Source organism: Mesocricetus auratus, unplaced genomic scaffold, assembly GCF_017639785.1.
Source record: "Mesocricetus auratus isolate SY011 unplaced genomic scaffold, BCM_Maur_2.0 Super-Scaffold_100676, whole genome shotgun sequence".
Lineage (NCBI taxonomy): Eukaryota > Metazoa > Chordata > Mammalia > Rodentia > Cricetidae > Mesocricetus > Mesocricetus auratus.
In genome coordinates this window covers 36872603-36900047 of record NW_024429266.1, presented here as the reverse complement: position 1 = coordinate 36900047, position 27445 = coordinate 36872603, and the positions used below count along the sequence as shown (strand labels likewise).

The window sequence follows — 27445 nt, the reverse complement described above, 5'->3', positions numbered from 1 at the left end:
CAGCCCTTGCTGTTGTTGCCACAGCACCTTCGGCCCTTCTCCTCTGGCCCTTCTCTCCCTCCCTTCTTCCCTCCCTCCCTCCCTCCCTCCCTCCCTTCTCCCATAAGCATCCAGTGGCTCCCGACTAAGCCCGGGTCTCTTTGGGGGAAGAAAGCCCCAAGAAAATGCATGAGATACTGTTGCAGTTGCCCTGGGGACAGCCAAAATGCAAGAGCTGGTGCCAAGCTGCTTCTCCTACTGTCTGCACTCTTCCCACATTAAGATGCTGGGGCAGTCTTCCCAGCTGCTCAGGGCAATGAACTCAGACACAGGGCAGCTAGATCCCGCTGCTGCTTATAGAAAAGTGGGAAGGGGCCAGGGAAGCCAAGCCACCTTTGTGTCCCTTGTCCCATGGGATCAACCCCCCCACATCCCTGTATTTTCTTTCCCCAGCAAAGAGGCAGGACTATGGCAGTGCCCATCTTGCAAAGGGAAATAACGCAAATTGGTGGGTTTGACTGGTTTTCCACCTGTCTTTTACTTCTTCTCCGAGGATGCATGGTCTTCCTTTCTCCATCGTCCTTCTCCCTCTTCCTCCCCCCCCCCCCCGGGCCGCACTGGCTTCCCAATTTGGTCTTGTTTTTCTCCCTGTGAGAGAAGAGCATGCATCGGAGGGGATGGCAGCCTCTAGCACTTATCATCTTCTTCCGTGTCACTCAGGAGGTCACTGACAGCTCCACACATCATGCCAGGCCCAGGCCCCCCCACGCCTCCGCCGCCGATAGTGCCCATTAGGCATCTGCCAGCTGTGCCGCAGGGGTGGGGCAGAGCCAATGGTGTTGGACCGGCCCAAGCTAGTGGCCACAGCTGCCTCAAAAGTGAGTGTCTCCTCTTCGCCACAGTCTGAGGCGTGGGAGTCTTCATGGAGGGCCAGATAGGGCTCAGAGATGTAGTGCTGTGGGGAAGAGTGCTGGCCCTGCTGGGGGTGCAAGGAGTTGGAAGACTCGGTCAGGCAAGCGCTGTTGCTCTCCAGGGCTTGAGAGGCCAGTGGGGATCCTCCCTCCCTTCCATCGGGAGGCGGAGAGATGCCACCAGTGTGTCTCATCAGGGAGCTGTAGGAGAGGAGGGGCCGAGGCTTTGGTGGCACAGGTGGGAGCTGGCGACGACTTCGTCTTGGGGTGCTGGTGTCAGAGATGGAAGGAATGGAGCTCTCACTCAGGGAACCAGTACCCTGCATCACAGGAGAAACGTGACACATTAGATGGGGCATAGTGGCACCTCCACTTGGGGCCCTCTTGATGTCCCAAGCCCTCATGAAGAAAGTTCTCTGAGTCTCTGGAGTAGGTCTGAGAGGTAGCCAGCCCTCTGTGTTGCTCATAACCCTTCAAGGACTCAGGGGTCAAGTCAGTAGTGAATTAGATACCGTCTAGACGAGAGTGTTTCAACTTTCACAGTGCAGACAAATCTCTGGAATAAAGTTCAATTACTGATGCAGGCTTAGGAGGGAAAGGCTATGGTTAGACACGGGCATTGGTGTAACTTAACAGCTATGATCATAAAACACCCAGGTGGCTAGCCAAGAGATGGAAATTGTACATAACAAGAGCATACAGGAATACCTTAAATTCCTAGGCGAAATAACTCGCTGAAAGGTGGGTGAAGTGAATGCTCAGATTTGCTGTCTGGGAAATTATTTTGGGAAATGAGTTCTAAGAAAAAGCAAACTCCCCTTTCTTCTGGCTTCTCTGTCAGCAGTGGCTTGTTGCCCTTGGCTTCTCCACCACACATTGTCTATTGTCTCAGCCTTTACCTGCCTTCCTTGCCTATTTTCCAATAGTACCTGAGCCCAGGTATTGGCAAATGGATTACAGCACTGGTCTCTTAAGGTCTGTGAGACCTGTGGGCAGCCTGTGAGAATCTTCTGGGTAGAGTTCTTTCAGATGTAGAATTCTGACTTTGGCTTTTAAGCAAGTCTCACTGGATTCCTGAAAGTCCCAGGTATTTGCTGCACTAGCAAATGATAGGGCTGTCTCAACAGCAATGCTATGTGGAAACTACTGTTCCCTAGGTAAACGTCTACTACTGCTATGTCTCAATTGCTTCAGCAGCTCTCCTGGTCCTGGCTAGTCATTTCCAAATGAGTCTCCCCTTTGAGTTCCCGGAACTCCCCTCCAGAGCTAGGGCTGCGAGAAAGGGGCAATACAGAGAATGCTTCGTCTCTTGAGATGGCTGCACAATAGGTAAGTGAAGCTGAGCTGTCTGACTGGCAAATCCTGGCTTGAGTGATGAATCATTACAGTTAATATGACGATCACACCAAGCCAAACCTTTTTGGCTGAAGGACCGTCTTTATTTCCTAAGTCTAGCTGAATTTGTGTATTCAGATTCCAAGGGCAAGCATAGACTAACCTCCAGATATTGTCTTTCTTGGGGGACATCTTGCTTCTTGTGAGTTCCTGTCACCTCTGAATCTCCAAGCACACAACAGCCAGCCTCTGTGTATAGTGCTTATTTCTCATAAACAGCAGGCTCTGAGCTCCTAGAAGCCTTCCTATTACAGAACCCTTACTTCCCTGACCTGCTAGGGGCTCAACTTCTCCATATTCACCTGTCTGTTGGGGGTCTGTGACCTTCCCTCGCTGGGTGACCTGGACTGGTGACGCTCTGGGGACTCCCAGTCAGCCTGGGTCCCACGCTCCTCCGAATTGCAGCGAGAGACATCAGGGGAGAGTAGGTGCTTTCTCTCTTTGGATCGGCCTCTCTCCCTGCCTCCTGAGCGGTGAGTGTCAGACTTGTGTCCTGTGAAGGGTGACAAAAAAACAACTGTTTATTATTGCTCAGGTTGCTCTGGCTGAACTCCAAGCCACAAATCCTGTCCCAGTCAGGCACTGAGTCACTGTGAATTGTGAATTAATTGTGCCCTTTCAGAATTCAGTATTGAATCATAACCTCAAGTGGGATGGTGACTGCGCAGCATTTTGGAGGTAACCAGTTCAAGAAAGAAGGCCTTTTATTACAGGAGAAGTACCCAGAGACACTTGGCTTCCTGTCCCTGCTGTCTACCCTGTGAGGACATGATGAGAAGATAACCACATGTAAGCCAACAAGGGAGACCCATCAGACACTGGTGTCATCTTGACCTTAGATTTTCTGACCTCCTGAACTGCCTGAAGTATCCTGGCTTCTCCGGGCAAGTCAACAGATGACTTGAGAGGGAAATGGGAGAGAAAGAATAGCAAAGTCCCCTTTTGTGAGCAATAAGTCCCCAAGGTACCACTGAGAAGACATGCATCAATGAGTGTAATCTGTTTTCTCAGATCCCTTTTAGCCAGATACAATAAATAGTGTCTCTGCCAGTAACAGGAAGTATGCTGCATCGGGGAAGGGAATTAAGAATGTTCTATGAATTAAATGCTGGCACATCTAATATAATGTTAAGGTGAGAACCCTGGGATTTAATGTCAAGGATCTCTCTTCTAGTCTTAATGCTGCCATTTACTGGCTCTCAATATAGGAAGATCGCTGGTTTTCAAGTTTGATTCCTGGACCTAGTGAAGTAGGCAGAATGAGACTAATGATTTCTTAGCATTTTAAAAATCAGTAAAACACTCAGAGAGGTTTTAAATGAAACCCAGTACTTGAAAGAACTCCAGGTAACACTGGAGCTGGTGGCAGAGCTCAGCACCTTTTGGGGGCGGGTGGGGTTCTACTATATTCTTATGGCATCTTGATCGTTTTGTAGAAGGTTAATTGAAAACCTTGATTAGTCATTGGCATTTGTCTAGGTTCTGTTTCAGGATGACAGCTCAGAGATAGCAACACTCTTTGACAAGCAGCATTCGTCATCATTCAGTTTGTGTATATGTGGGACAGTCACATGTGTGCCACAGTTTGTATGTGGAGGCCTGAGGAATTGGTGCAATGTTTGAGATAGTGTGTCTCTTTGCTGTTGACAGTGGCATACTCCAGAATAGCAGGCTCCATCTTGCCAGAAGGACCTGGGATTGCAGATTTGTACCGCTGTGCCCCAGTTTTATTTGAGTTCTAGGGATTTGAACACCTGTTCTCACACTTACATAGCAAACTCCTTATGTATGAGTTATCCATTTATCATCCCTTCCTGGACTTTCATAAACCCTGGTCTTATATCTAAATTGTGTTCCAGTCATTTTTGATCCTTGAAAAAAATAAGCCCATCAGTTGCAAAGAAAAGAGACAGGTGCTAAAGGTGACCCTCTCACCAGAGTCAGAATTCAGACGGTGGGCTGACAGCCTCAGGGAGGAATGGTAACTTCTGCGCCGTGACTTGTAGGTATTTTCACTGCTACGCTCCATGGAGAACTCCTCCAACCATGAGGAATTTGAACGCTTATCCCGAATTGTAGAAAATGAGCGTCTCATAGAGCTAGGGTCTGTTACCACCTAAAAGGAAAAAAACAAAAACAAAAAACCCCAGAGGAACACAAGGCCTAGATTAATTGTTGAAAGAGTCTGAAAATCCAAACATAGGACTGAGAAACTCTTAGGGACTGTAAACTATATAACCCCTAGAAAAGTTGTCACCTCCCTTGAATCTCCCTTGCAAAATTCTTGGCTACACAGGCTAATCAGGAAGAATTGTCCATGGGCAACTAACAGTCACAGAGAGTGGTGTCTCCTTGTTTCCATGAATAAAAGCAGAATACTAACTGTGTCGAATGTGAGCAAGCATTGTGCAAATGTCTGCCATAGGGGCTTAGTCAGGACCTGCTCTAAATAAATAGTGAGACACTTTGAAATAGGAGACAGCAATTGTGCAAAAGGCTACATTCCACGGGAAGCATGGCTTCCTCTTTCGTTACATATTCAATGAATAAAATTCTTCCCTATAGCCTCCTAGCCTAGGAAAGCTTGGAACTTAACCACTAAGAAAAATCCACCACCCTCCTGCCATCACCCCCGACCCTCGTCTCCCATTCCCACTCCCAAAGTTTGGATTGCCACAGGTGTTAGAACAGATCCACAAAAACTTCTTGTCTCTGTCCAAACTTCATGTAAGACAGACAAAGAAGCTAAGGAAACAGACAAAGAAATGAGGCGTGGCCTGAACTGGATAAGACAGTCCTGACATAGAGCGGTGCGTACAAATAACTCGTATGTGCTGAAAGGGCTGGGAAAAAAACAAGATGTGAAAATGCATAGAGAAAAATGCAGGTTGCTTGACTGATTGGTTCCTAGGGATGATTATCCCAGCCAGTGCAGGAGAAGTTAATGCTGTTTTATTGACTAGGCTTTTGAATGCAGGGACTTAATTAAAGACACAATCTAGAGAAGACTTTATCAGAGTTGGTCCATGAGCCGGGTTTTGCATATAGGTAAGAGGTAGGGAAAAGTCCAGGGCTTACCTGAAAATATCAGGTATCTCATAGCCCACCTAATAAAGCCTGCGGTGCCACTGCAAAAGGTATGTGGTGTTTGAGTTTTACCTGGGGCTCCATAGTCAGACGTGGCATAGAGGAGGCCCTCCCAGATCCCGCATGCTTCTGGGTGTCCGGAGGAGGAAGGTAGATGCCATGGCTAGAGGACTGCACACTTTTTAATTCACTAACCTCTGGCTCCTGGAAATAAACACACAGCCAAGCTTGTGGGACTTGGTTCCATCTGGTTGCCTCTCACCTCCAGTGGAAGATTCAGCCCCCATTGTAAGAAGAGCTTTTAGAAGGAAGACTGATGTTATGAGGCCCTTATTATATATATATCTATCTGAATTTATGTGTGCGTGCATGCCTAATTGTACATGTGGGATGCCAGATATCTCAAACAGAAGGCTCTAACTGGGATGAAGAGGTGAAGGGCATCTTTGAAGCAAATATTCAGGTATTATAGCTTTGGCATACTTTATATATGTGAAGTATATTCTGATAGGTGTTGCATTGTATTTATTCTTTGAAGAATCCTTTTACCAGTTATATAGAAACCAGGATTTGAAAGTTGCTAAGTATCTACGGGCAAATATGTTATGAATTTATTTGTGTTTATAACTTATAAGAGTTTTATAATTAAAGCCGTCAAGAATGTAGTGGGTAATCCACTCTCAGGTAGCTACTAACCAGTTCAGTTCAATAGAAATACAATGCAAACCACTTCTATGGTTAGATATGTGATCAGTAGAAAAACTTTCAATTAAACATTTTATTTAGCTTAATATACTCAAATATTACACCAACATGTAAGATATCTCATTTTTAATAATTATTCCATTGCAATTTTATGCATAACATTCCAATTGTTCATCAACCATATGTGGCTGATGTTACTGTATTAAAATGTGACCCTCCAACGTGTTGCAAGGTTGGATAGGAAAGTGTTAATTTTCTGTCAAACTCCCTTGTCATTTTCCTGGTTAAAGAATGTGAGTTTTCCAGGAAGATAAGTTGTGTCACTGTATAAGTTTTGGAACTGCTAAGAGATGCTTACATGAACCACACAGAGATCAAACAGCATCTTTGACATCTGGAGATTATTTTAGAAGAAATGTCATTTTATATTTATGAACCCATAGTTTAGGGTACAAATCCTAAGTAGGTCAGTGCTCAAAGAAAGGGAAACCTGGGGTGGCCAGACAGCTCTATAGTGACTGATGCAGCTGGGAAGAGGGACTTTCCAGGGTGTGTGAGATGTGCACTTGAGGAAGCCGAAGCATTTGTAGTGTGTGTGGTAATGTGGCACACAATTCCAACTTCAAACAGATGCAGTAATGACATTGAAGTCTACAGGTGCCAGAGGCAGTGAGACACACTCCATATGCACATACACAAATCATGGCCACGCCTCAGGACATGGAGCAGGGACCCAGAGTGATGGGCAGGAGTACACAGTGGTGAGTATGTTGCATGGCTGACACCTGAATTAAATTACAGACACCAGCACTGACAAGATGAACACAAATCCAAAAAGTTCTGGCACTACATCTCAGCCTGGAGTAAACCCACACAAATGATGAAGTAGTAAAGTGTCCCTGGGGGTAAAAAAAAGACACATTATTGAGATTTTCCCCACCACACCTATCAACTATATCAGCAAGGCATAACGTGCTAAGAGGAATTTTCTGAATCAAACTATCCATACTTAGTCCCTAGGTTTTAGTGCTAAAACAGTTGGAGGAAGAGGGCAATTATTAAGAACACCCTTTGGGCAGTTGTTCAGTGTTCCTGCAGTATGTGACCTTGCTGTTTTCCCAATATGATCATCTATCTCAGTTAACCAGAGAAGACAGAATTACCTAGTAGAGTCACTCCTGTTGGTAGAGAACCTATTCCATCACACACACACACACACACACACACACACACACACACACACACACACGCCTATTTGGCATGACACTGGGAAATATAGTAGTGGCAAGAATGGTTTGTGAGACAAAGGGGAGAAAAAAGGTCACTTATGAACCATAAAATAATAGAGCTCGGCTCCCTTAGTGCTGACTGTCTATACAGACATGTGTAAAAACTAGGTTTTGTTTTACTGTCTCCAATCCAATTCAGTTTGGCAATTCAGTTTTGCAGTAGTAAAGCCAAAATTTTAACTGGTACTCACTTCCTCAAGGCTGACCTTGACTTGTTAGGGTTCTCAGAAATTTTACCATTTAGACTAATGGAAAACTTGGGCTCAGGAAAATGACTTTAGGGGCTTTTTGAAACATATGTGACCCTATAGAATTATAACCAAAGGAAAAAATCTGCCTGAACCCACACATAGCCAAAGTGGTGACATCTTCTGTGTGTCCTGGTAGACAGCTGGTCATTGTTTCAGATGCAATCACTAGGTATTAGAGGAGATGGGCTTCACTCAAGGATGCTAGGGGCATTCCTATATTCCCATAAGCAGCACTTAGTAGTATGCTATGCAGTATGGACAGGTATCACTCATTCTATGAGACTCTCTTGAAGCTTACTATCACAGGCAAGATTTTATATATGATATTGCTATGAAATTTTATAAATTAAAGGGCTTGGCCTAAAGAAACATAAGGTCCTACAGGAAGGAAGAGCCCTCTGGGACTATAAAACCTTTAGAAGGAGCATACCCAGTGAACATGAGAAACTGGGTAAGGAGGGACTGAAAATAAGAGTGAGAAAAATCAGGAAATACTTCTGAGGTCTGAGACTCATTCATTCACCAGAGATTGCTGTTCCTGGAATTGTCCATCATCAGCTGGGTCCATACAAGCCAACTGGAATATTTCTTGGGGGGAGAGTGGACTCATTGAAGGGTATCCACTCCGACCACTCCTGAAAAGCAATGTCAAATTCAGAGGTAATGAGAGACAGAAACAGTCATGCCGTAGACTTCCAATAACAAATCCCATCCCATAGAAGATCCCCTGATATGGGCAGCACCCTGCACTCTTGGATGGCCTATGAATCTATTGACTTGCAGGTGGCTGGTCTTATAACAGAAGATGTTTAAGAAAGCATAAGAAAACATAGAAACTGTGTTTTCAACCTGCATTTGGAATCATTCATCATTCTGCTGGCGACCAGCATATCTGTGACAAATGACATCATTTGTCACACTCAGCCATATGGAAGACCAGTGCTAGATTGTAAACCTGTTTCTGTTGAGTTTCCCCATTGGACAGAAAAATGCCAGAGTTTAAACATTGAACAGCTTGTTTAAATATTAAGCAGTCATAGTCTTTAAAAAAATCCCCATACTCAGTAAATTGGTTTTATTGTGCCAGCATCCATGCTTAAACTCAACTCCATCCAATTCAGTTCCATGAACATTTACTAAAGGGTGTCTCTGTGCTGCTAACTGTATCTGTTGGCTCATGAACTGGAAAATGATTTTAGAGGTGGTGGTTGAGAAGTAAAGACCCTTGGATTGATTGCTCTGTGGGAGGATGTTTAAATGGTAATGAGGTGGGGCTAAGCAAAAAGCCTGCCAAGTGAAAGGTATGGAGAGTAGCATGGTAGATTGCTATCAAGCCAGTTTGGTTCAACTATTCCTATACAATCATATCCACGGTGTTGGTCAAGACAGCTGATATTTCCTACAAAATCGGCTTCTGTTGCCATTCACTGCAATCAATGAGGCAACAGATTCCACTGTCCTAATCAAAAGTGTGAGAGAGCCCTTGTGACTATTGAAAGAGGGACAGAGACTAGGGCTGTGCAGTTGTCAACTGTAAGATGGTACAGCATCTCTCTAAGTATCTGTGTTCTGCTCTAGGGAGGCCAGTGTACTGCTGAGACTCTGCATCCCACAGAAAATTAGAGCAGTGAGCAAGAATTACCAGTTACTTTAAATAATCTGTAGGTACAATCTTACTCGATTAGCATTCAAAACGAAGGTTTGAATAGCAGAGAATCAGCTGATAGGTTCCTAGCCAGTGAGAGTGTTAGCTGAGTTTTACAACTCCTATGGAGTCATCTCAATTTAAATTACCTGTCTAAATGTCAGTCAGTCATTCATGTGCCTTCTTAAGACAGCCAAGGGAACAAGATGGACAATGCAGGTATATAGCAGATGGGCCCCTGCTAGTTTCATAGGGAACAGTTAACTCTTCAATAGGTGGAGAAGACCTTCTTTAGTTTCAATGGATCCCCAAAAGTTCATGTGGTAAATTTCATTACTAAAGTTGTATGTCAATGTTATTTACAGTGGATCATTTGGTAGATAATTAGGACTTGATGAGTTCATGAAGGCGAAGCCCCCATGCTACATTACTGTCTTTATCACAAAAAAAGGCCCAAACATCTAAGTTACCAAGCCTATTCTGTCTGATCCCATACATGTGACAAAAGGTCCTCACCTGATACAGGCAGCATGCTTTTGGGCATCCCCAAGACCCAGCATTGTCATCCAAGTAATTTCTATTCTTTATAAACTGCTAGTGTGAGTTATTTTGTTAGAAAACAAAAAGAATTATTGGGAGAGCCCTTAGAGTCACATAACAACTTCACAGTGTTAAATAATTTGAATTGAGTGATAACCTACTTTAAAAACCTTGTGAAGGTTCTTGTTTTTAAGATAATATTCAAATATAGGACAAGGCTTCTCCTAGGCTCTTGTACCTCCATCACCAGCCTCCTTTGGCTTTCCTTTGTTCCCAAAATCCCATGTATAAAGTTTGTTCTAAGTAGTAATAACCAGGCTTTCTCTTTCTGCTTAAAACTTTAATTTGCTTCCCACAAACTCTTTCCATACACTTTGGACTTTCCTTATCAAAATTATTTCCTTAAAATATTCTTGATCTCTAAATCTTGATCTCTTGGAACTTTCTTACATGCCTTCATATCATGCTACTATTTTTCCTTCTGAAATTTTAGTTGTACTTGAAAACCACAACTTGTTTTCCCTACCAGCTTTCCCCCTTAAAGCCTGGCTTTCCCGTATGCAAGATCACTTGGTATGTGGCAGAGAGGGAGCTCTATTCTGCCATGGTAACCATTAAAACTCTCAGAGCAATCTCTTCTAATTAATGCCTGGCTTTCAAAACACATGGTTCCAAAGAGAAGGCCTGTATCAATATCTACCCAAAGGTTTAAACTATAAGCACATGGGTCATCTTCATTCCCCCCCTCCTTCACATTATGTAGCAAACCTATCCCTAAATCTTTTTTCTCTATTAAATACCTTGCCTACCCATTTCTCACTATCTTTAGCATGTTGTCCAAACCACTGATAATTTATATAACTGAAGCAAGGTACTAAATGATGTCATCTCTAGAATTGAACTATTAAATCTACATGGAATTCATAAATGAATTTTGAAAAGCACAAATCTAATCATGTCACTCTGAAACATAAAGTTCCATCATTTTAAAACAAAAATGTAATTTTATGCCCTCTAAGTGTGGCCTCTGTGTAACTCTCCAAACCAGCAGTATAATCATAGGTGTTTTACCTTACCATATTCTCACCTTTTGAAGACCTTGCCTTTGAGTCTCTGTTTCTTCCTTGAGGACACTTCCTACCACCCCACACCGAACTCTCAAACTAGGTAAGGAGCTTTCGTTTCCATGACACCACAGTTGCCTACCCTGATATATTTAACTGATCATTCTTTTTTTTTTTTTTTGGTTTTACGAGACAGGGTTTCTCTGTTTTGGAGGCTGTCGGTCCAGCCTGGCCTCGAACTCACAGAGATCTGCCTGCCTCTGCCTCCCGAGTGCTGGGATTAAAGGCGTGCGCCACCAATGCCCAGCTACTGATCATTCTTATAAGTTCTCCTTTCCTGATTTGTGGCCCTGGGGACTATGACCTGCTCACCAATATCTCCAGTGCCTGAGCCAATGCTTAGGCCAAATTTGTTCTCAATAAAAACTAGTAAAAATCAGTGAGTAATTGAATCTATAAACATATAGGAGAAAAACTGAGTGGTTCCATGATATGGGTTCAGATATGTAGAAAATTCTAGACAAAACAGATCTAGATGGGGAGGCAAAATGGGTATCTTCCACTAATAGACCGAGGACTCATGAAAACATAGAGTAAACCCTTGCAGTGAGGAGACACCTTTTCTCTAGACATAACTTCTTGCCTATCTCCTCCAAAGAGCAATAAAATAAATATCTACATTTTTTCTGGGGGACAGAGCATCCATATACTCCCCTCTGATCATACCAAATTGTTTGGGCATGTTCTTCTCTTCCAAATTTCTTAGATTATGAACTCAGAAAATGATTTGGAGAGAAAAAAATCTCTCATACCACAGTCTGAAAGAAATTAATGGTCTGAGAAATTCCAAATAGTATTCCAATGGAGGTCTCATTCCTGAGCCCTGGATATTACTTTCCTGATCATTGTGGTGAAACTGTACGTCTTAGTGATTACTGGTTTTATAAGCAGGACTTACTTAAACCCAACCATAAAAGATGCATTTCAATGAGCAGAGGTGCCTGTGTCCTTTGGCTCCCAGTCCCCACTTGGTGATGACAGGAAAACATATACTAGCATAATGAGATATGTATGCTACAAGAGATCATTTATGACTAATGGCCAACTTGCAGATAGAATTTAGAAGGGTTTTGATGTTTAATTCTGTTTGCAATGTGTTTTTTGATCATGAGAGAGAATAAGATGTAGAACGTGTCTAGAGTCAGAAATAACTGGTTTTTAAAATCAAGGTTCTGCTTCTGGTTGTAGTCTCTCTCTGTGTCTCTGTCTCTCTCTGTCTCTGTCTGTCTCTCTGTGTCTCTGTGTCTCTGTCTCTGTCTCTGTCTCTGTCTCTGTCTCTCTCTCTCTCTCTCTCTCTCTCTCTCTCTGTCTCATATCCAGGGTACAGCAGAATCAACTGAGATAAGCAAATAGAACTACCAGAACTATCATCCTGGATTAAAGAATCCAGTGACTGTTGCTTCTCTTTCCCCTTTATGCTCATCAGTTGCCAAGTCCACAACACTAGATCCATTGAGAGGGGACAACAAAGCATTGAGAGATGGTAGCTCTTCACAACAGAACTATAGCTAAGGTGCTAGTGTGTGATAGCATGAGTCCGTGCCTTCTGCTACTGGCCTGTCACTCCACCTACTGTCCTGATGTTGCTTGCAGCACTACACATGCTTGATTCACTTTTCTCCTACTCCTACTGAGCCACCCTGAGATGGGCAGCCTGAGGAAAGGGAGTGTATCTCTGGGCTTTTTACAGTGGTAACAGGATGCACCCTTTGATTTTACTCACAGGCCTGAAACAGGGTCCTGCTGGAGATAAGGCAGGGCTTTGGCATTAGCAATGATCTCCTGAGGCAGTGATGAGGGCTCCATGCGCTGGAACATGGGTGCATTTTTCTGTATTGAAACAAAAAAATCCCCATGACTTTCGGGGGACCACTATGAGAAAGCCACAATTTACATGAGTAAAATAGAAATGGGATTGGTTCCTTGTTTTAACTATCTTAACCTTTTAATTCACTGAGTTTATGATCCCACAGCACTAGAAATCTTAGACCCCCAAAACCCTTTACCACCTTTTAGGGTACCTTATAGGAATACATGCAGCCTGTCCCTCTAGAGACCTGTATTTATTCATGACCCATCTAACATGCCGTTACTGATCCTCACCTGTTCTTCCAGCTGCTGCCTCTGCTTCTTCACCTTGCTCTGTTTATAGTAGTCCATGATCATCATTGCTGCATAGATTTTGCCCACTGTCAGGTCAGAGGCTAAAAACACAAGTGGAGCATAGGCATGAACAAAGAGGATGCAGACGGGCATGAACTTCTTTACCCACTCCCCAAAGCAGGTTTGCACTTTCACTCACTGATTCATCTAATGTTTATTAAGGCTCTGAGGACATAAAGTGAATAGATCCATGCAGTGCTCATGGTACTGTGTGCACAAAATACGTTAGTTAAGTACCACCTCCTATCACTCCAGATGTTCATGTCTAAGTAGCAACACACTTTCCCAAATGTACTAGGGCTTACTGAACAGTCGTGTGTTGAGGGGGAGAGCTGTGCAAGAAAATTCCATTCACAACTACAGTGACCCATCTTAAGAAGCAAGTTTCAGTTAATTATGATTAAATGTACGTTAGAAGTGAAGACTTAGCTTTCTAATGGTAAAGGAGTGATCTTCTTTTTATCTCCTTGATTATTCTGGCTTCCCTAAGAGAGGTGGCCTTGGCACGCTGGGCCACAGTGACAAGCACAGTTGGAAGGAGGAGCCAGCACACCTTTGGGCATGGGCACAAGAAGATCCAGCATCTTCTGGGACAGGTGAGGCCAAATGGCCAGGGTTTCTTTTTGTAGTTCTGAGTCTAGCTGCTGTCTGTCTGCACCACCTAGAATAAGATAAATTATTAATAACCCAATCAGAACTGACACAGAATAATGAAGACTGAGCAGTAAGGTAGGGGGCAGGAGCTGAATCAGCATGGCACCTCAAATGATGAGAGGAAATCTTGGCACTGAGTGACAGTGGATCTGGCAATGCCGGCATTTTTGCTGAGGAGGCAGAATTCACTTTGGTTCCCATTTTAAGTGATTGAGGTATATTCTTCCCCAGTGATCTGAGGCTGAGACCAAGATCAACTTCTTCACTTATCCTAACAGCCTCCTAGGTGCTAAATACATCAGAAGGGGAAATAAAGATAGCCATAAAGAGGACTCCTGCCTCATCAATAAACATCATTCCTTCCATTGACCCTAACTATACAGTCTAAGTGATCTGATTTTTAAAAAGGTGGGAGAAGGCAGAATAAAAGGTCTGTATAGATGTCAAATACTGTTTCTCTCTCAGACCATTGAATTAGCAATCATAATGGACAAAGTGTTACAATGTCTACTCTGCTGTCACCCACTATAGAAGCGTCCCAAGACTTTAGTGAAAAGATGCTCTATGGGAAAGATTACAGAATTATTTCTAGAATGCTAGTATATGTCGGGCATGGAATATCAAGTCATTTATTTTACCAGAGAAAGGGCAAGTCTTAAAGTTACTGACTTAGAGGTGAAATCAGGTCACTGCATTATTGGGTGCATGGCTGGCTAGACTAGTTCAGCTGGCTCCATCCTACAGCAGCTGCACAGGTTATAACACTCACCACCCCCATCTCCCTCTCCTACTAATCTGACCTTTGGCAATTTTAATGTCTAGAGCTGTCCGGATCAGAGCCATAAGTGTGGAGGTGAAGTGGACTGTCATGTCCTCAGCTACTGGCATGTTCATCAGGACCAACCTCTGTGTGGAAAAGAAGAGAAAACAGCAGGCAAAAACAAATCTATTGAAAGGCACCTTGATTTAAAACTAAAAAAAAAAAAAAGGAAGGAAGGAAAGTGCAGAGGTCAAGTGCACAGACAAAAAAGAAGGGCAAGGATTCCCCATCCCCATTGCAGGCTGCTTCTCCCTCCCTCCCTACCTCTTGCTGGAAGCTCATTTGCTGCTCTTTCTGTCTAGAACCCTTCCCACGGGGAGTGACAGGGATATCCCCCATAGGGTGGGCAGTGACCTCAAGAAGTGGTCCAGGGAAGGGAGTCAGCTCTGGGAGGTGGCTCCACTCCCTGCTGGGGGAAGGGGGGGCTCTGGCTTGCTGCTTGTCCCATGGATACCCCCAAACTCAATGGAAAGATAGGGAGAGAATTGCCCTTGTTTATCTCACTTGAAAGACATATATCCTGGTGCCCCCTTTTTGAGTCTTTAAAAGATGGGATTTGCCAGCACAAGACTGAACATGCAGAAAGTTCAACTTATCCAAGGGATGAGGAGGAGCAGGATTGGGTGGGGGTGTGCAAACAGGTTCTAGGGGAAGAAGGATGAGGAAAGCAGGGAAGACAGAGTGAGAGAAGGGGGTACAGGCAGGAGCAGAGTGGGCAGGCCCTGTTTCCCTCACCCAGAGGAAGGGATCCAACTGAAATGGCCAAATCCACGTTTCAGAGAGTATCTTGCTTTTAGAATTCTGTAAAACTCTCCTCCCACTCCCCTCCCAATTCATTCTATCAAGCCTCATCCCAGAAAGTCAAATTCACTTCCCACTGTGTGGTACTTATGGATATCAGAAAAGATACCATTCCCTGTGTTGTGTACAAGGAGCCATGCACTGGAGGAGGGTTCCTAAGGACTACATTTCAGTGAGATGTTCTCTGGAGAAATATAATTTGGAAAGAGCACCAGAAGTGTCTATGGTAGAACCACTATCCTAGGAGTAGTGGTTGAGGGTAGTGGTTGATAGTGATTGGGGCATACTCTCTAGTACTCAGTTGGATCATCTTGCCTAAAGCAACACCGCAGGCACAATGTGTTAGAGTGCAAAGGTTGTTTCTTGTTTGTATGAGTCTCAGCTCTCCTACTTCTGTAGAAGTGGCAACATTGCTGAGATGCATGCTAGGTGAATGAGAAAGCTCCAGAGTTCTTGGCCAGTCTAGAACACAAGTGAGCTAACAGTAACTATTACTGATAGGTGAAGAAAACTCTTGGCCTCAAAGCTATGAGCATCCTAATGACTCCCAGTGGATGCTGCTGCTCTGTAGCCACAAGGAATTTATCTACCAGTTGGTTGTGCTAAGAAGGCAAGACTAATACTGAACACAGCTTGTGCCCATAATTGCTGCATCCCTTTTCATCATGAAAGTGAAGATGTGTTCCTATTTTGTGTTTGTCTCTAGAAGGAAGCTATGCCGTTGCTCCTTCCTACATCACAGGGGAAGGACATTTATTAGGAGTTTTCCTTCTAAAATGTTCTTATGAAACAATCCTTTGGGATTGTTCCATCATCTCCCTAATTTATATGAGTGAAGCCATTTCTTTCTCAGTAAGCTTTACTGACTCTTTTGTTACAAAGGCTTCCTTTTTGCCCATTCAACTATTTCCCTGGCCACCACTCTGCCTCCTTTAAAAGGAAACACACCACTTAACAGCACTTTTCTGGTAGCCCACTCACAAGAAGCCACACACGTGTAGAAACACAGTAGCACAGTCAACAGTCCACGGTGAACAGCCCTAGAACAACTCCTGTATCCTTTATGACTCCATCTTCATGACCCTTCCTGACTCAATAATCCTTGACTCCCATCTCCACCTCCCCAACCCAGCTTCCTCCCATATTCTGTCCTCCCCACAACTGGATCCCATTTCCTGTTGGTCTCTAGCCCAGAACAAAGGAAGGGGTTGTCTACCTTATAGGCCACCTTGGAGGGACATCTCTTGCCGAGGCCTAGCGGTGGTGACATGAGAGTCAGCATTTCATACATCTCAGTGTAATGGATGCGGCCACTGCGCATGGGGGTGGGAAGTAGGGGTAGGAGATGGGCAGGGCAGGAGGGACGGCAGGGAAAGGAAAGAGTGGTGGAGGGGAGGATGCAGGTAGGAGAGAGGAACAGCATTCCCAGAGAGCCAAAACAAATTAATACAGAAACAGAAGAAAAACAAAACAGATGGACAAACAGGAAAAGAACAGGAAACCTGTTAATCAAGGCAAATCATACAAGTGACTCCGTCCTGGTGCAGATTTATATCACGCCCCACACAGACCCGGGAACACTAGTCACAACCTCTGGTCCCTCTGACACTGTCAGAAGGTGCTGATGGGGGTGGGGGTGGGGCTCACTTTCTCCTCCTTGGTTCATGCTGCACTGGTTTTGTAGTTCACTGCATCTACCCCCAAAGTAGCACAAACATGTTCAATTCCCAGGGCTGTGCATGAGCGGTATAAACCGGATAGACGGTGCTCCAGCCGTGGGTGGGAATTTCTGGCCCCTACTGGGGCTGGGATGCTGGCCCAGAAGTCTGGCCTGCCCCCTGCCCTGAACCCACAGGCAGAACGTCGTGTATCCCCCCTTCTGTGGTGTGTGTGCAGCGGAAGGTGGCGGCTTGCGTTGAAAGTGGTGGGCTGAGGTGGCTGGTCAGAAAGTCGGCCCTGTTGCTTCCACCTGGCTCTGTGAACAAGAGTGCTCTTTATTCCCCAGCATGCACCGGGGTTGATGGCATGCTGGGGACAGAAGAAACAAAACCAGGCGGAGGAAGAGCACCTTGCATGCCATGCTACCCTCCCCAGCTCTCCACATGCGGCTGCAGGTTTCACTAGGGTGGAGTTTAAAGAGTCTCAGCAGAGGCAGCTGTTCAGCCTCCTGAGTTCAGAATCAGTGTCACCATCCCAAATCAGCTCCATCCATCATCTAGGTGGACATCCTTCCTGAGCCTGTGTCGTCGTCCGCTGCCTGAGAAGTGCTCTGTTTTCCTCCCATAGCACCGGAAGCGGGATCCTTATCTAGCAGTCTTGGGATTGATAAGAGTGGCTAGGATACTGAGTATCCAGGGCACGGCAGAGTTCAAACTTGTATCTCTGGACTTTTTGTTCTAGCCAACAAGTAGTGACTTGAAAATTATGGTGGACCCTTCACAAGTGTGTCTGGCAGGAACCTATGGCAAATAATCTCTGCAAGGTCCTTCAGTGCCTGCCGAGGTCATTTTAGACTCTGTGCTGTGAAATTCTCTCATGGCCCCCAGATCCATGCTTTTTAAAGTGCTGTCACCAGTTGCCCCAAGTTTCTGTTGCTTCTTCCTCTCTGTCCTATAGCTTCTATTGCCAACCCCGAAAAAAAGCGCCTAGCATCAGTGAGGCATGGCAGGGGTAAGGATGACTAAACTTACACTGTGGTTTAATGAAAGTGAACCTCCGGTGCAGGGGAACGAGAACTCTTTGCTTGATTAAAGAATTTCTGCATTCAGGAGGAAGGAGAGGTACAGGCTAAGGTAAACTGGGGAGTGTGTGTGTGTGTCTGTGCATGTGTGCACCAGGCTATGTGTGTGAAAAGACTATGGTGGCCTTTGTATTGTCTTTGACTCTCTTTTGCCTTCACCATAAAGTGTGCCCTTTTTCCTACGTAGCAGCTGCTGGCTCTGGGAGGGTTTGGGCCTCTTTAAACTCAAAGGAAAGCAACATGAAGGTTCCCTCATGTGGCGCAGTGGTGGTGGAGAGGGTTAGATGCTGCATCCCACTGCAGGTCACGGCTGAGGGCTGGGAGGCAAACCTTGCAAGCCACCCTGTAGGGGCAGTTCTCTCCCAGGCCCAGAGGAGGCGAGATCACCCGCACTAATTTGTACATATCCTTATACGGGATCCTGCCGCTGTAAAGGAAGCACAGGTGGGTTAATAAGATACTCAGAGGAGGGTGAGATGAAATGATGGCTTCTCCCTGCAGGGACTGCCCAAAAGAGATGTGAGCAGTTTGTTGGTGTTTGCCAGAATTAGACCAGAAAAGTAATCCCCAGAGAACTACCGCCTTGCCAAACTACTGTCCCAATTTCCTTGGGAAATCAGAGTCCATCTAATATCAAAAGGAACTACCTAATTCCTAGAGTGCCCAGAAATACCTATGTGGCTCATGTCTGGCCTGAGTAGCCTCGGCCCTAGCTAGGCTTCTAAGAGCATAAAGACAGCCAGTGTGTTTCTGCCTACCATCCAGAGAGGTGTCAGGTTGCCCACATGTGGATTACAGAACTCTTTGATGTCACACCCATACTGATTATAGTCAGTCAGGACCATCTGTAGGGGACATTCAGCTTCTTTCTGTAGACTGTGAGAGACATATTTCCCACTAGGCTTATTAGCAAGAGACGGCGTTTCCATGAGAGAATTTGAAAAGGCTTTGGATCTCTGTGTAACAGATCATCCTGAGTTCAGCTTTGGTAAGCTCTGCTCCATTCCACAGGAGCCTGCTAGGATCCATGTCCACAGAGCAATGTGGGAAGAAGCCCTACAAACATTCCCCTGCAGCTCCATTCCCTCCACTCAAAATCTAGATTTAATCCTGCAGGATTCCAGGAATACTGTGAACTTTTTTGATGACCTTGTCTTCCAGGAATCTTCTAGACTTCTCATTGGAAAGGGCAAAATTGACACCAGATTAATACTCACTGGTTAAAACATTTCCCTGTGAGGGATCTAAGCAAGGGAGCCGTGGTGGAATCTGAAGTCACAGCCTGGACCAGGCCAGAGTTTCCCATAGAAACAATGAGCATATTATCTCCATCCGAGCATCCTTTTGGGCAGCTATATCAAGCTAATGTTTTCTTCAGCTTTACTCTTTCTAGCCTTTTCCTGACTTGATGCTGATTTCTTCTGAATTTTTCCAGACTGTAGCTCATCAATATGTCCTACTTTCTCATCCCTTAAGAGGATGGAAGGTAACCATATGCCAATTTATTTTTGCTTCTCATAGTAGTATGTATGTGACAATAGGCTAATGTCCTCTACAACCTGTTGCCAGTTCTTCTCATGAAGACCTTCACTGTGTACTTTCATTAGTTTCTTCTCAACAACCTTGTTCTACCAAGGAAGCCAATTAAATTGTAACCAGAACAAGTATTAATTCCCTCGACATTCAAAATGACAGAAGGAGTTCTCCTTTGTATTTTTGCTCAGTTCATATGACCAAGTCTTATGATTAGTCCTGTTGGAGATTCTTCTCAGTAAATGAAACAAAGGAAGAGCATCTTTAATGCACTTGGCATTTGTATCCACAGATGGCAGGAAACCAAAGGAAGCCATGGGTCTGGGATCCAGGGATACCTAAGTGAGGCTAAATGAACAGTGCCCTCCTTTGGTAGCAGATAGTTTCTCTTCAGTCAGGTGAGTGACCAGGTATCCAACATCAAGGCCATTCATGCTTATTGGTGGTGAGTCTCCTTATTTCCACGTTGCATTCACATATCTTTTTGTCAGTTACCCTAACAATAGTGTGCATGATATAATAACATGCTCACAAACACACTCCAGGCTAGGTATGTACCATTATTATTACTTGATATATGGTCACATGACTTGTCCAAAATGAGGGAATGGATAAGGTTCAGTCCTAGCATCATTATTTCAAAGATACTGTTGGTCACATACTAAAACTCTTTGCTGGAGATTGAGTTCAGCAAGGAAAATCTATTGCTTAGCCACTGTAATAGTAAGGTGTTTACGTAACTCTGTGCTCTAGCTCATTATTACAGAGGGGAAAGGACTTGCAATTTACCCATCCACCCTGTAAACAGTTAACTCAGGTGTAGCAGCTTCACAGGTTGGTAGATTTGGGGAAGAAGCTTACATTATGAAGGGAGTGTCAGGTGGAAGCAACGTGGTCCACTCCTGTGAAGGATGGCATTTCCTGGAGTATTTTCAGAGAGGGACCAGAATGGGTAGAATGGTGAGTGGACACCCAGAAGCTAAGTTGACCTGGGCCAGCAAAGCTTTTCATTCATAGAATGCTTCCTATCCTCGACAGCAAGGGATGAAACACTGTCCTTGTTCCTGAAGCACGGGTCAGGAGACATTTTAACAGTGAAGTTTTTGACAGTACTTTAATAGTAAACATTTTGAGCTGGAGGGTCATACCACCATTATTATAATTATTCCCTATAGGGCAAGAACAGCCACAGATGATAGATAAAATGAATGGCTGCAACTGTACCTTTAAAAACCTTATCTGTAAAAGCCGTGAGGCAAACTTAATTGACAGGTGGTGATTTGCTAACCCCTGCTCTAAAGTCTAGATGTCATGTCACATCAGAACTACTGGACAGTGAAAGACAGTGAAGAAGTCATTCCTGCCAGCTCCTGCCATTTAACTCAGTTCCATGTGACAGAACCCCACAAGTGTAGAGGGTAACACTTAGAAGGACCATTTGTTTGATTATATGAAATATAATATCAGAATTTTATTCATCTGTATCTGCTGAGAGGAAGGAGGAAAAGATCCCAAATCACTAACCATGGTGACCAGATATGTCCTGTTGGCCCAGAAACCCCTAGCTCAACCCCTGGTAACTCATAGCTAGAAAAGGAGGAGGTTGGAAGCTCCCTGGTTGGGAAGTCAATCAGGGGCATTATGAGATTGGCAAACAAGGGTACAGCCTGCCACAGGAGGAAACTGGGGACATGGGAAGCCCAGGAAGAAAACGACTGTGGTGAATGGCTTGGTACCAGTGCCTCTTCCATGAGCCACAACCAAGAGGTGTTTTCTTCCCTTTCATATCAGGCAAGTATTTGAGTGACTCCAATTCAGAAGCCCCTAATCTCTAGGTGGCTAAGAGGCCTACGCACCATGCTGCTCTGTCATATTCTGCCCAGACACGGACAAACTCATCCAAGTGGTGAGGCCCCAGGATAGAAGAATCTCGAGTCAGGTACTCAAAGTTATCCATGATGACAGCCACGAACAGGTTGAGCATCTGAAGAGCAAGGAGAAGAGTTAGAGGAAACTAGATAAAGCTAAGAGATCTTGCTGAATGCAACTCATTTTCATTATTCACACTGCACATTTCACTGTGTAGGCATTATGAGTTCGTTTTTCTATGCCACTTCTCATTTTCACAATATTCCATTCATTTTTATTACCTGTTTTATATACTTAATTGTTCTTGTGGTAGCACAGGGAATAGTGGTTTCAACATTCTTAAAGGCTAGAGAAAGTCAAGGGCAGATAACAACATTCCGTCTCCAGCTTCCATCCCTTCAGCTACTTCACAGAAAGGGCCTACAAGAGTACTGTGAGAGCCATAGAAACAAAGAACATGTGAACTGGCTGTTCGGCGGTCTGCTATCCCCTATGCTTGTCTGTCCATTCTTTACTGTGTACACAGTACACGATACACACACTGACTCAGGTGCTAGGATATGCGATTACAAAGTGCTAGTCCAGAGATATGCCTAGCACACTGCTTAAAGCACAGCAGGCCTTCACTAGACCTTGTTACAGGAATATTTTTAAAGAGTTAAGTATTGTTTAGAAAAGACAGTGATATATTGGAAACAGAAAAAAGTTACAAATCATCCACAGCAATGAAAGCAGTGCATGCAAGTGACAGTAGAGACAGAACAGTGTATAAATACCATTTCTGGTAGATAAAAAACATGAAGAAGTCATTTGATTCTTGAACTGATGCATGATGGAGCAGATCATATTTACCAGATTACACACAATCACAGAGATGGTGCCTTAGACAGAGGAGACAACATGAATGTGCATGTCATATGTAGGAACAGGGACATTCTAGGGGTCTGTAAGGAGAGTATAACATTCAGGGCCAAGTGTCACATCATAAAAGTATCATGTCACCATGCCATAGTTCAAATCAAGACCAGCTGACTAGCCAGACATTCTTACATGCTGTTTGAGCTAGTCAGCACTGGTATTTCAACACCCAGTCACAGACATTAGAAACAATTAACAAGCATGGCTGAGTTACGAGGAAGCTTTGTTTATGGATTTGGGAATTTGAATTTCATATAATTTCCATGTGCCATAAAAATATTATTCATCTTTTGTTTGTCTCTCCCTCATTTAATAATGTAAAAAATCATAGATCATACAAAACCAGGTGGCAAATCAAATTGGCTCATGGGGCTATAGGGTGTACTGATCTGTACTCTGGACAATTCTGTAGGCAGCAGGAACTAATAATGGTGATTAAACAGAAGAGGCACCAAGAGATATTTGCCTTTAAAATGTCTTGGTAATGGTGTAGAATGTAGGTGGGAGACCAGAGTGAGAATGGCATGTTCCTGGGCCAAACCATTCACAAGGACAGGAATAAAGATAGGAATAGGCCAGAGTCATCAGTTCTGTTGTTCCTAGTGTGCCATTGATTACATTATTCCAAGTACGGGAACTTGCCTGTCCCTATTACTGTAGTCTAATGGGGCACCAGTATAATGGGGCACTATCCTGTGACCTAAGCCTCAGCAGTCATGGAATCCTATATTTCCTTAACTCACAATGAGTGGGGCTTCAACAAAATCCAGTGAAAGGGCATTGGGTAAAAGACATGATCCTTTCTCTGTTATTCTTGGGCATGAGAAGATAAAATGTCTAGAGTTAATGCTACAGCTGCCTGGTAGCCATCAGATGGGAATTTGAGGAAGAAGCTCCCAAGGGCAAAAAGATTTATGAGTAGAGAAAGCTGAGAAAGAAAATTTGTTCTGGTAATGCCATCTGAGCCCCATATCAAGGCTTGCTTAAGTCTGTCTTGCCTTAGGACACCCCAGTGGTAGGTACCCATAAAACCCCATTTTGTTTGATCTGGGAATTCTTTCACTTAAATTCAAGGTTCCTACCTGACAGAACAATTCGTTGTGGAAATGAGAAAACAGAAGTCCCTGTCGTAGATCCCTAGGTTAAGTGGGTTCATGGGTTTGCTAGATATGCAGGCAAGGTATCCAGGACAGAGAAAATCTACTGATGGTACAACTGTAATAGCCTTTGCAGTATGGAGAGGACTAGATATATCCTATTAGCCACAGATCCCTCTTTACCTTTGCCTATGATACAAATGGAAGACTGGTAGTTTACTTGTCTTCACTTATCATTAGGGTGAGGGACATTCCTTAGACGATATAGGAATGAAGCAGTGTCAGGCCATCGTAACAAGCATGATGGCTTCCTCCAGTCTTCACTGCCATAGAAGCAACATCCCTCCTGGTTAAGATGCTGTTGTTTGAGAATTTCTGTTTCATACAGCTAAATCTAACACAGGCCTCTATGACACTGAGATATGAGCCACAGTGACTGTATTCAACCACTTCCTGGATTATGAATGTTTTCTGTGTATCTACACATTTTCCACACTCCTTCCAGGAACTTATTATTAGTGTTCATAATACTATTAACATTGTTATTGGCTCATATTTGTCAGCATTTAACAGTATGTTGTGTGTGTTAACAACTATTGTTTGTTTTCATGCTTGCTCTAACCCTTTTGTGACCAAGTTTTAATTAGCATCAGCACTTTGAGAAAATAAATCTTTCTGATTCATAACTGCATTGTTAGCAACCAGCACATGGCCTGGCACATCAAAGGGCATCAGAAATCTCTGTCAAGTGGCTGATTTGAGCTGAGGAGGCTGAGGAGTGTGTGACTTGCCCAAGGTCACAAAGTTGGTCTTTTGTAGGGCTGAGACTTGAAGGCAGATCATCTCACACTGAATATAACCTCATTAAAAATAACATTAATGTGAATTATGTAGCACCCTCGCTCAAGATTCTAAAAGTACCATTACAGCCTCCAATTAATTTTCCAGTTTTATCTCTGGTTTCTTTTAAATATTTATCATCAAACACTTAAGCTATGTAAGATAAAACTGAGAGTCTATGTGCCCCTCTTTCTGTTTCCAGTCTGTCTTTATCAATAAGTATTAATGCCCTGTATCCTTGTTTCTTATCTTCTGAAGGCCACCAGGAGACTGTGTCTTGTTAACAGTTATACCACAGTGCCTAGGGCAATACCAGTCCTTAGTAACTACTTGATAAAAATGGGTTGAATATGTGAATGAATAAACTTAAGGTTCATATCAGTTATTTTCATTATACATTGTGCTTTCAGATTTGCAAAAAGTGTCTTTGTGTTCTGTGTTCATTTTAATTGGAAAATGTCTTATACCCAAATAAAAGAAGTATCTTAAAATATATGTATTATCTCACTGTGTATATAGTACTGCTGTCAAGTCAAATGTGACCTGCATGTGTATATTGTAAGTGTATGGATGGTACACACATGGAGGCCAGAGCAGAACACTGAGTGCCTTGCTCTATAACTCTTGCCTTATTCCTCTGAGACAGGCTTTCTCACTGAACCTGGAGCTAGGCTGGTGACCAGTAAGCCCTAATGATCCTTCTGTCTGCTCCTCACATAGCACTGGGGCTATAGGCATCTGGCCAGCTCACCCAACTTTTTACATGGGTTCTGAGAATCCAGTCTCAGATTCTCATGCTTTCACAGCAAATGCTGTTATCCACTGAGCCTTCTCTCCAGTCCTGTCAAGACATTTTAATACTATTTTAAAGAGGCTATAAAAGGGAAAGTACCTAAGCCAAGGCTGTGTGGCAACAAAGCCAAAACAAAAAGGGAGTTCCCCAAGCCTCCAGTTAGTTCACTCCGTACATAACCTACGTGCCAGGCATAACAGGCTATCCACAGGCTCCTTGCTAACTTGGGAAAGCTGAATTGTCAGAGTGTCTTAAATGTAGAAATTCCTGGGTCTGAGACAGTTAACTTACTCTCCAGTGCATAGCCATGGAGTTGACCACCTTCGAGCCCCAGCATTGTTTTAGTTTTGATTGTGCCACACAGCCTGTGGCACTTACAGTGAAGTTGAGCTGAGGGACATAAGGGAGGCCAGAAGGACCACAGTAACCTTTTTTATTGATCTGGTGCCACCTTATGTATTTATTCAATGTATCACTGCTAATCTGATGTGCAGGAAAAGCATTTCTGGATGCTTTCTCCCAAAGGATGAGCTAAAAGGGCATTTCAGGCCTCTCACCACTTCCATAAGTGGGAATGTTCTACATATACTACTCAATATTCACTAACACCCAAAGTAACCATGTTTTCACACCCTAAAGCTTGCCAGCTGCCATCCAATTCAATGGCACTTCAGTCAGCAGAGAATCACACCAATTACACTGTATGTCACCATCATTTGCCTACTATTAATCCTATATGCTTCCATTTTCCAGGTACCATTCCATAAACAGTTAAAAAACAAAGTCTCCCAAATAGATATACGCCTTTGCTATTAAATAAACTACACAGGGCACAAAGAAGACAGTATTCCCAGAGTTAACATGAAGCTTGGTGCTCTGTTCTTAAACATTGAAATCCTCATCTTGTCTCACAAGGATTTTCCCCTTGAAGCTACAAAGACCTCAGCCAATGAGTCACCCCACCGAGGACTCTGAGGAGCACCTTGACCCCAAGGACATGATCTAATTCTTCCACAGCTTGGAGTGTGTGTATGTGAGGGAGCAGGAGCAGAGGCAGGAAGAGAGAGAGGCAGAGAAGAACTCCACAGACACTGCAGGAAACCCCACCCCCAAGCACACCTCAAATGAGGGCACACTATTGCTCACCAGGAAGGAGCAGAAGAAGATGAAGGAGACAAAGTAAACGTAGGCCAGGTCAGTCCCACAACGCTCACTCTCGTTCTGCCCAGAGGGTGCAGTGGTATCAGGCTCACAGCCCTTCTCGCCGAGACAGGACAGCATTATCTCCTGCCAAGCCTCTCCCGTGGCACTCCTGAGCACAAAAAGCCATCTTTGTTAGAAGTCTTCATGTTCCATCCCTTCCTTGGGCCTCACTCAGTTACACTCCCACATAGGGCCTATGGACTTCCTTTTTTCTTTTTGAGACAGGGTTTCTCTGTGTAGCTCTGGAGCCTGTCCTGAAACTAGTTCTTGTAGACCAGGCTGGTCTTAAACTCACAGAGATCTGCCTGCCTGCACCACCATCACCTGGCTGGCTTCCTTCTTAACACTTTGGGCCTTTAGTCTTTTCCATATAGAGATGAAGACTGACAACAAGGTCCCTCTTTTGCTCTTCCTCCCCATCCACTCCTCCATTTGTGGAGGGTCTAATCCGATAGGAGTGAGCCAGTGGTAGAACCCCAAGACTCCACATAAATGCAGCCACTCAAGGTTCCAGGTCTGAAATAGTTCCCATCAGAAGCTATCTGGCTCTCTCCTCCCAGAATCCTGGAGGACAAGTTGAAATGCACAAATTACCTACTGAGTTAAAAATATTGATGAAATTTCTAAATCATGGAGAAGTCAGTTAAGGCATGGTCTCCTTCCACTACATATCTGAACAGGATCATCAGAGCAGAAATAAGAGACAAAGAAACCAGTCAACTTCTTCCCTCAAGGTGTTTTGCCCCACGAAGACATGAGGTCTTGAGTTTGTACAATTGTTCATCCTGATACCTGAAGAGCAGCATCAGGGACCCGAAGAAACTCCGGAAGTTGTTGTGTCGGTTGATATGACTCTCCTCATCTAATTTTATGTTTCCAAATACCTTGGGAGAGATAACAGAAATCAATGAGTTGTATTGAGCTGTGTCACATGTCCAGCACATAGCCATTAGATACACAGGCAAAGTAGGTAAAGCTACATGTACAGCTTCTTGATGGTGGTTTCTGAAATAGATAACTCAGAATGAGAGTTGGCAGACATTCTGTTCTTGACCTGATATGGAGACTAATTACCTTCTCCACTGTTC

At 44.0% G+C, this 27445-nt stretch overlaps 1 protein-coding gene across 7 annotated transcripts in view; it reads right to left on the bottom strand.

The window, feature by feature from the left end:
- Positions 1-498: 498 nt before the first annotated feature.
- Positions 499-27445, bottom strand: part of Cacna1e (calcium voltage-gated channel subunit alpha1 E) — a 450477-nt gene continuing 423530 nt past the window's right edge. For 4 of the 7 annotated variants that reach the window (XM_040737129.1, XM_040737131.1, XM_040737132.1 and 1 more), the window contains 13 exons: positions 27150-27241; positions 26301-26466; positions 21494-21621; positions 16581-16677; positions 14544-14649; positions 13643-13750; positions 13030-13130; positions 12650-12756; positions 8141-8252; positions 5445-5576; positions 4221-4401; positions 2588-2778; positions 499-1210 (listed from right to left, as the gene is read on the bottom strand). In XM_040737129.1, coding sequence (XP_040593063.1) covers positions 704-1210; positions 2588-2778; positions 4221-4401; positions 5445-5576; positions 8141-8252; positions 12650-12756; positions 13030-13130; positions 13643-13750; positions 14544-14649; positions 16581-16677; positions 21494-21621; positions 26301-26466; positions 27150-27241 — 2028 coding nt within the window. In that variant the 3' untranslated portion in view covers positions 499-703. Of the gene's footprint in view, positions 1211-2587; positions 2779-4220; positions 4402-5444; positions 5577-8140; positions 8253-12649; positions 12757-13029; positions 13131-13642; positions 13751-14543; positions 14650-16580; positions 16678-18434; positions 18532-21493; positions 21622-26300; positions 26467-27149; positions 27242-27445 lie in introns of all 7 variants that reach the window. The other 3 variants (XM_040737133.1, XM_040737134.1, XM_040737130.1) reach the window with 2 other exon arrangements.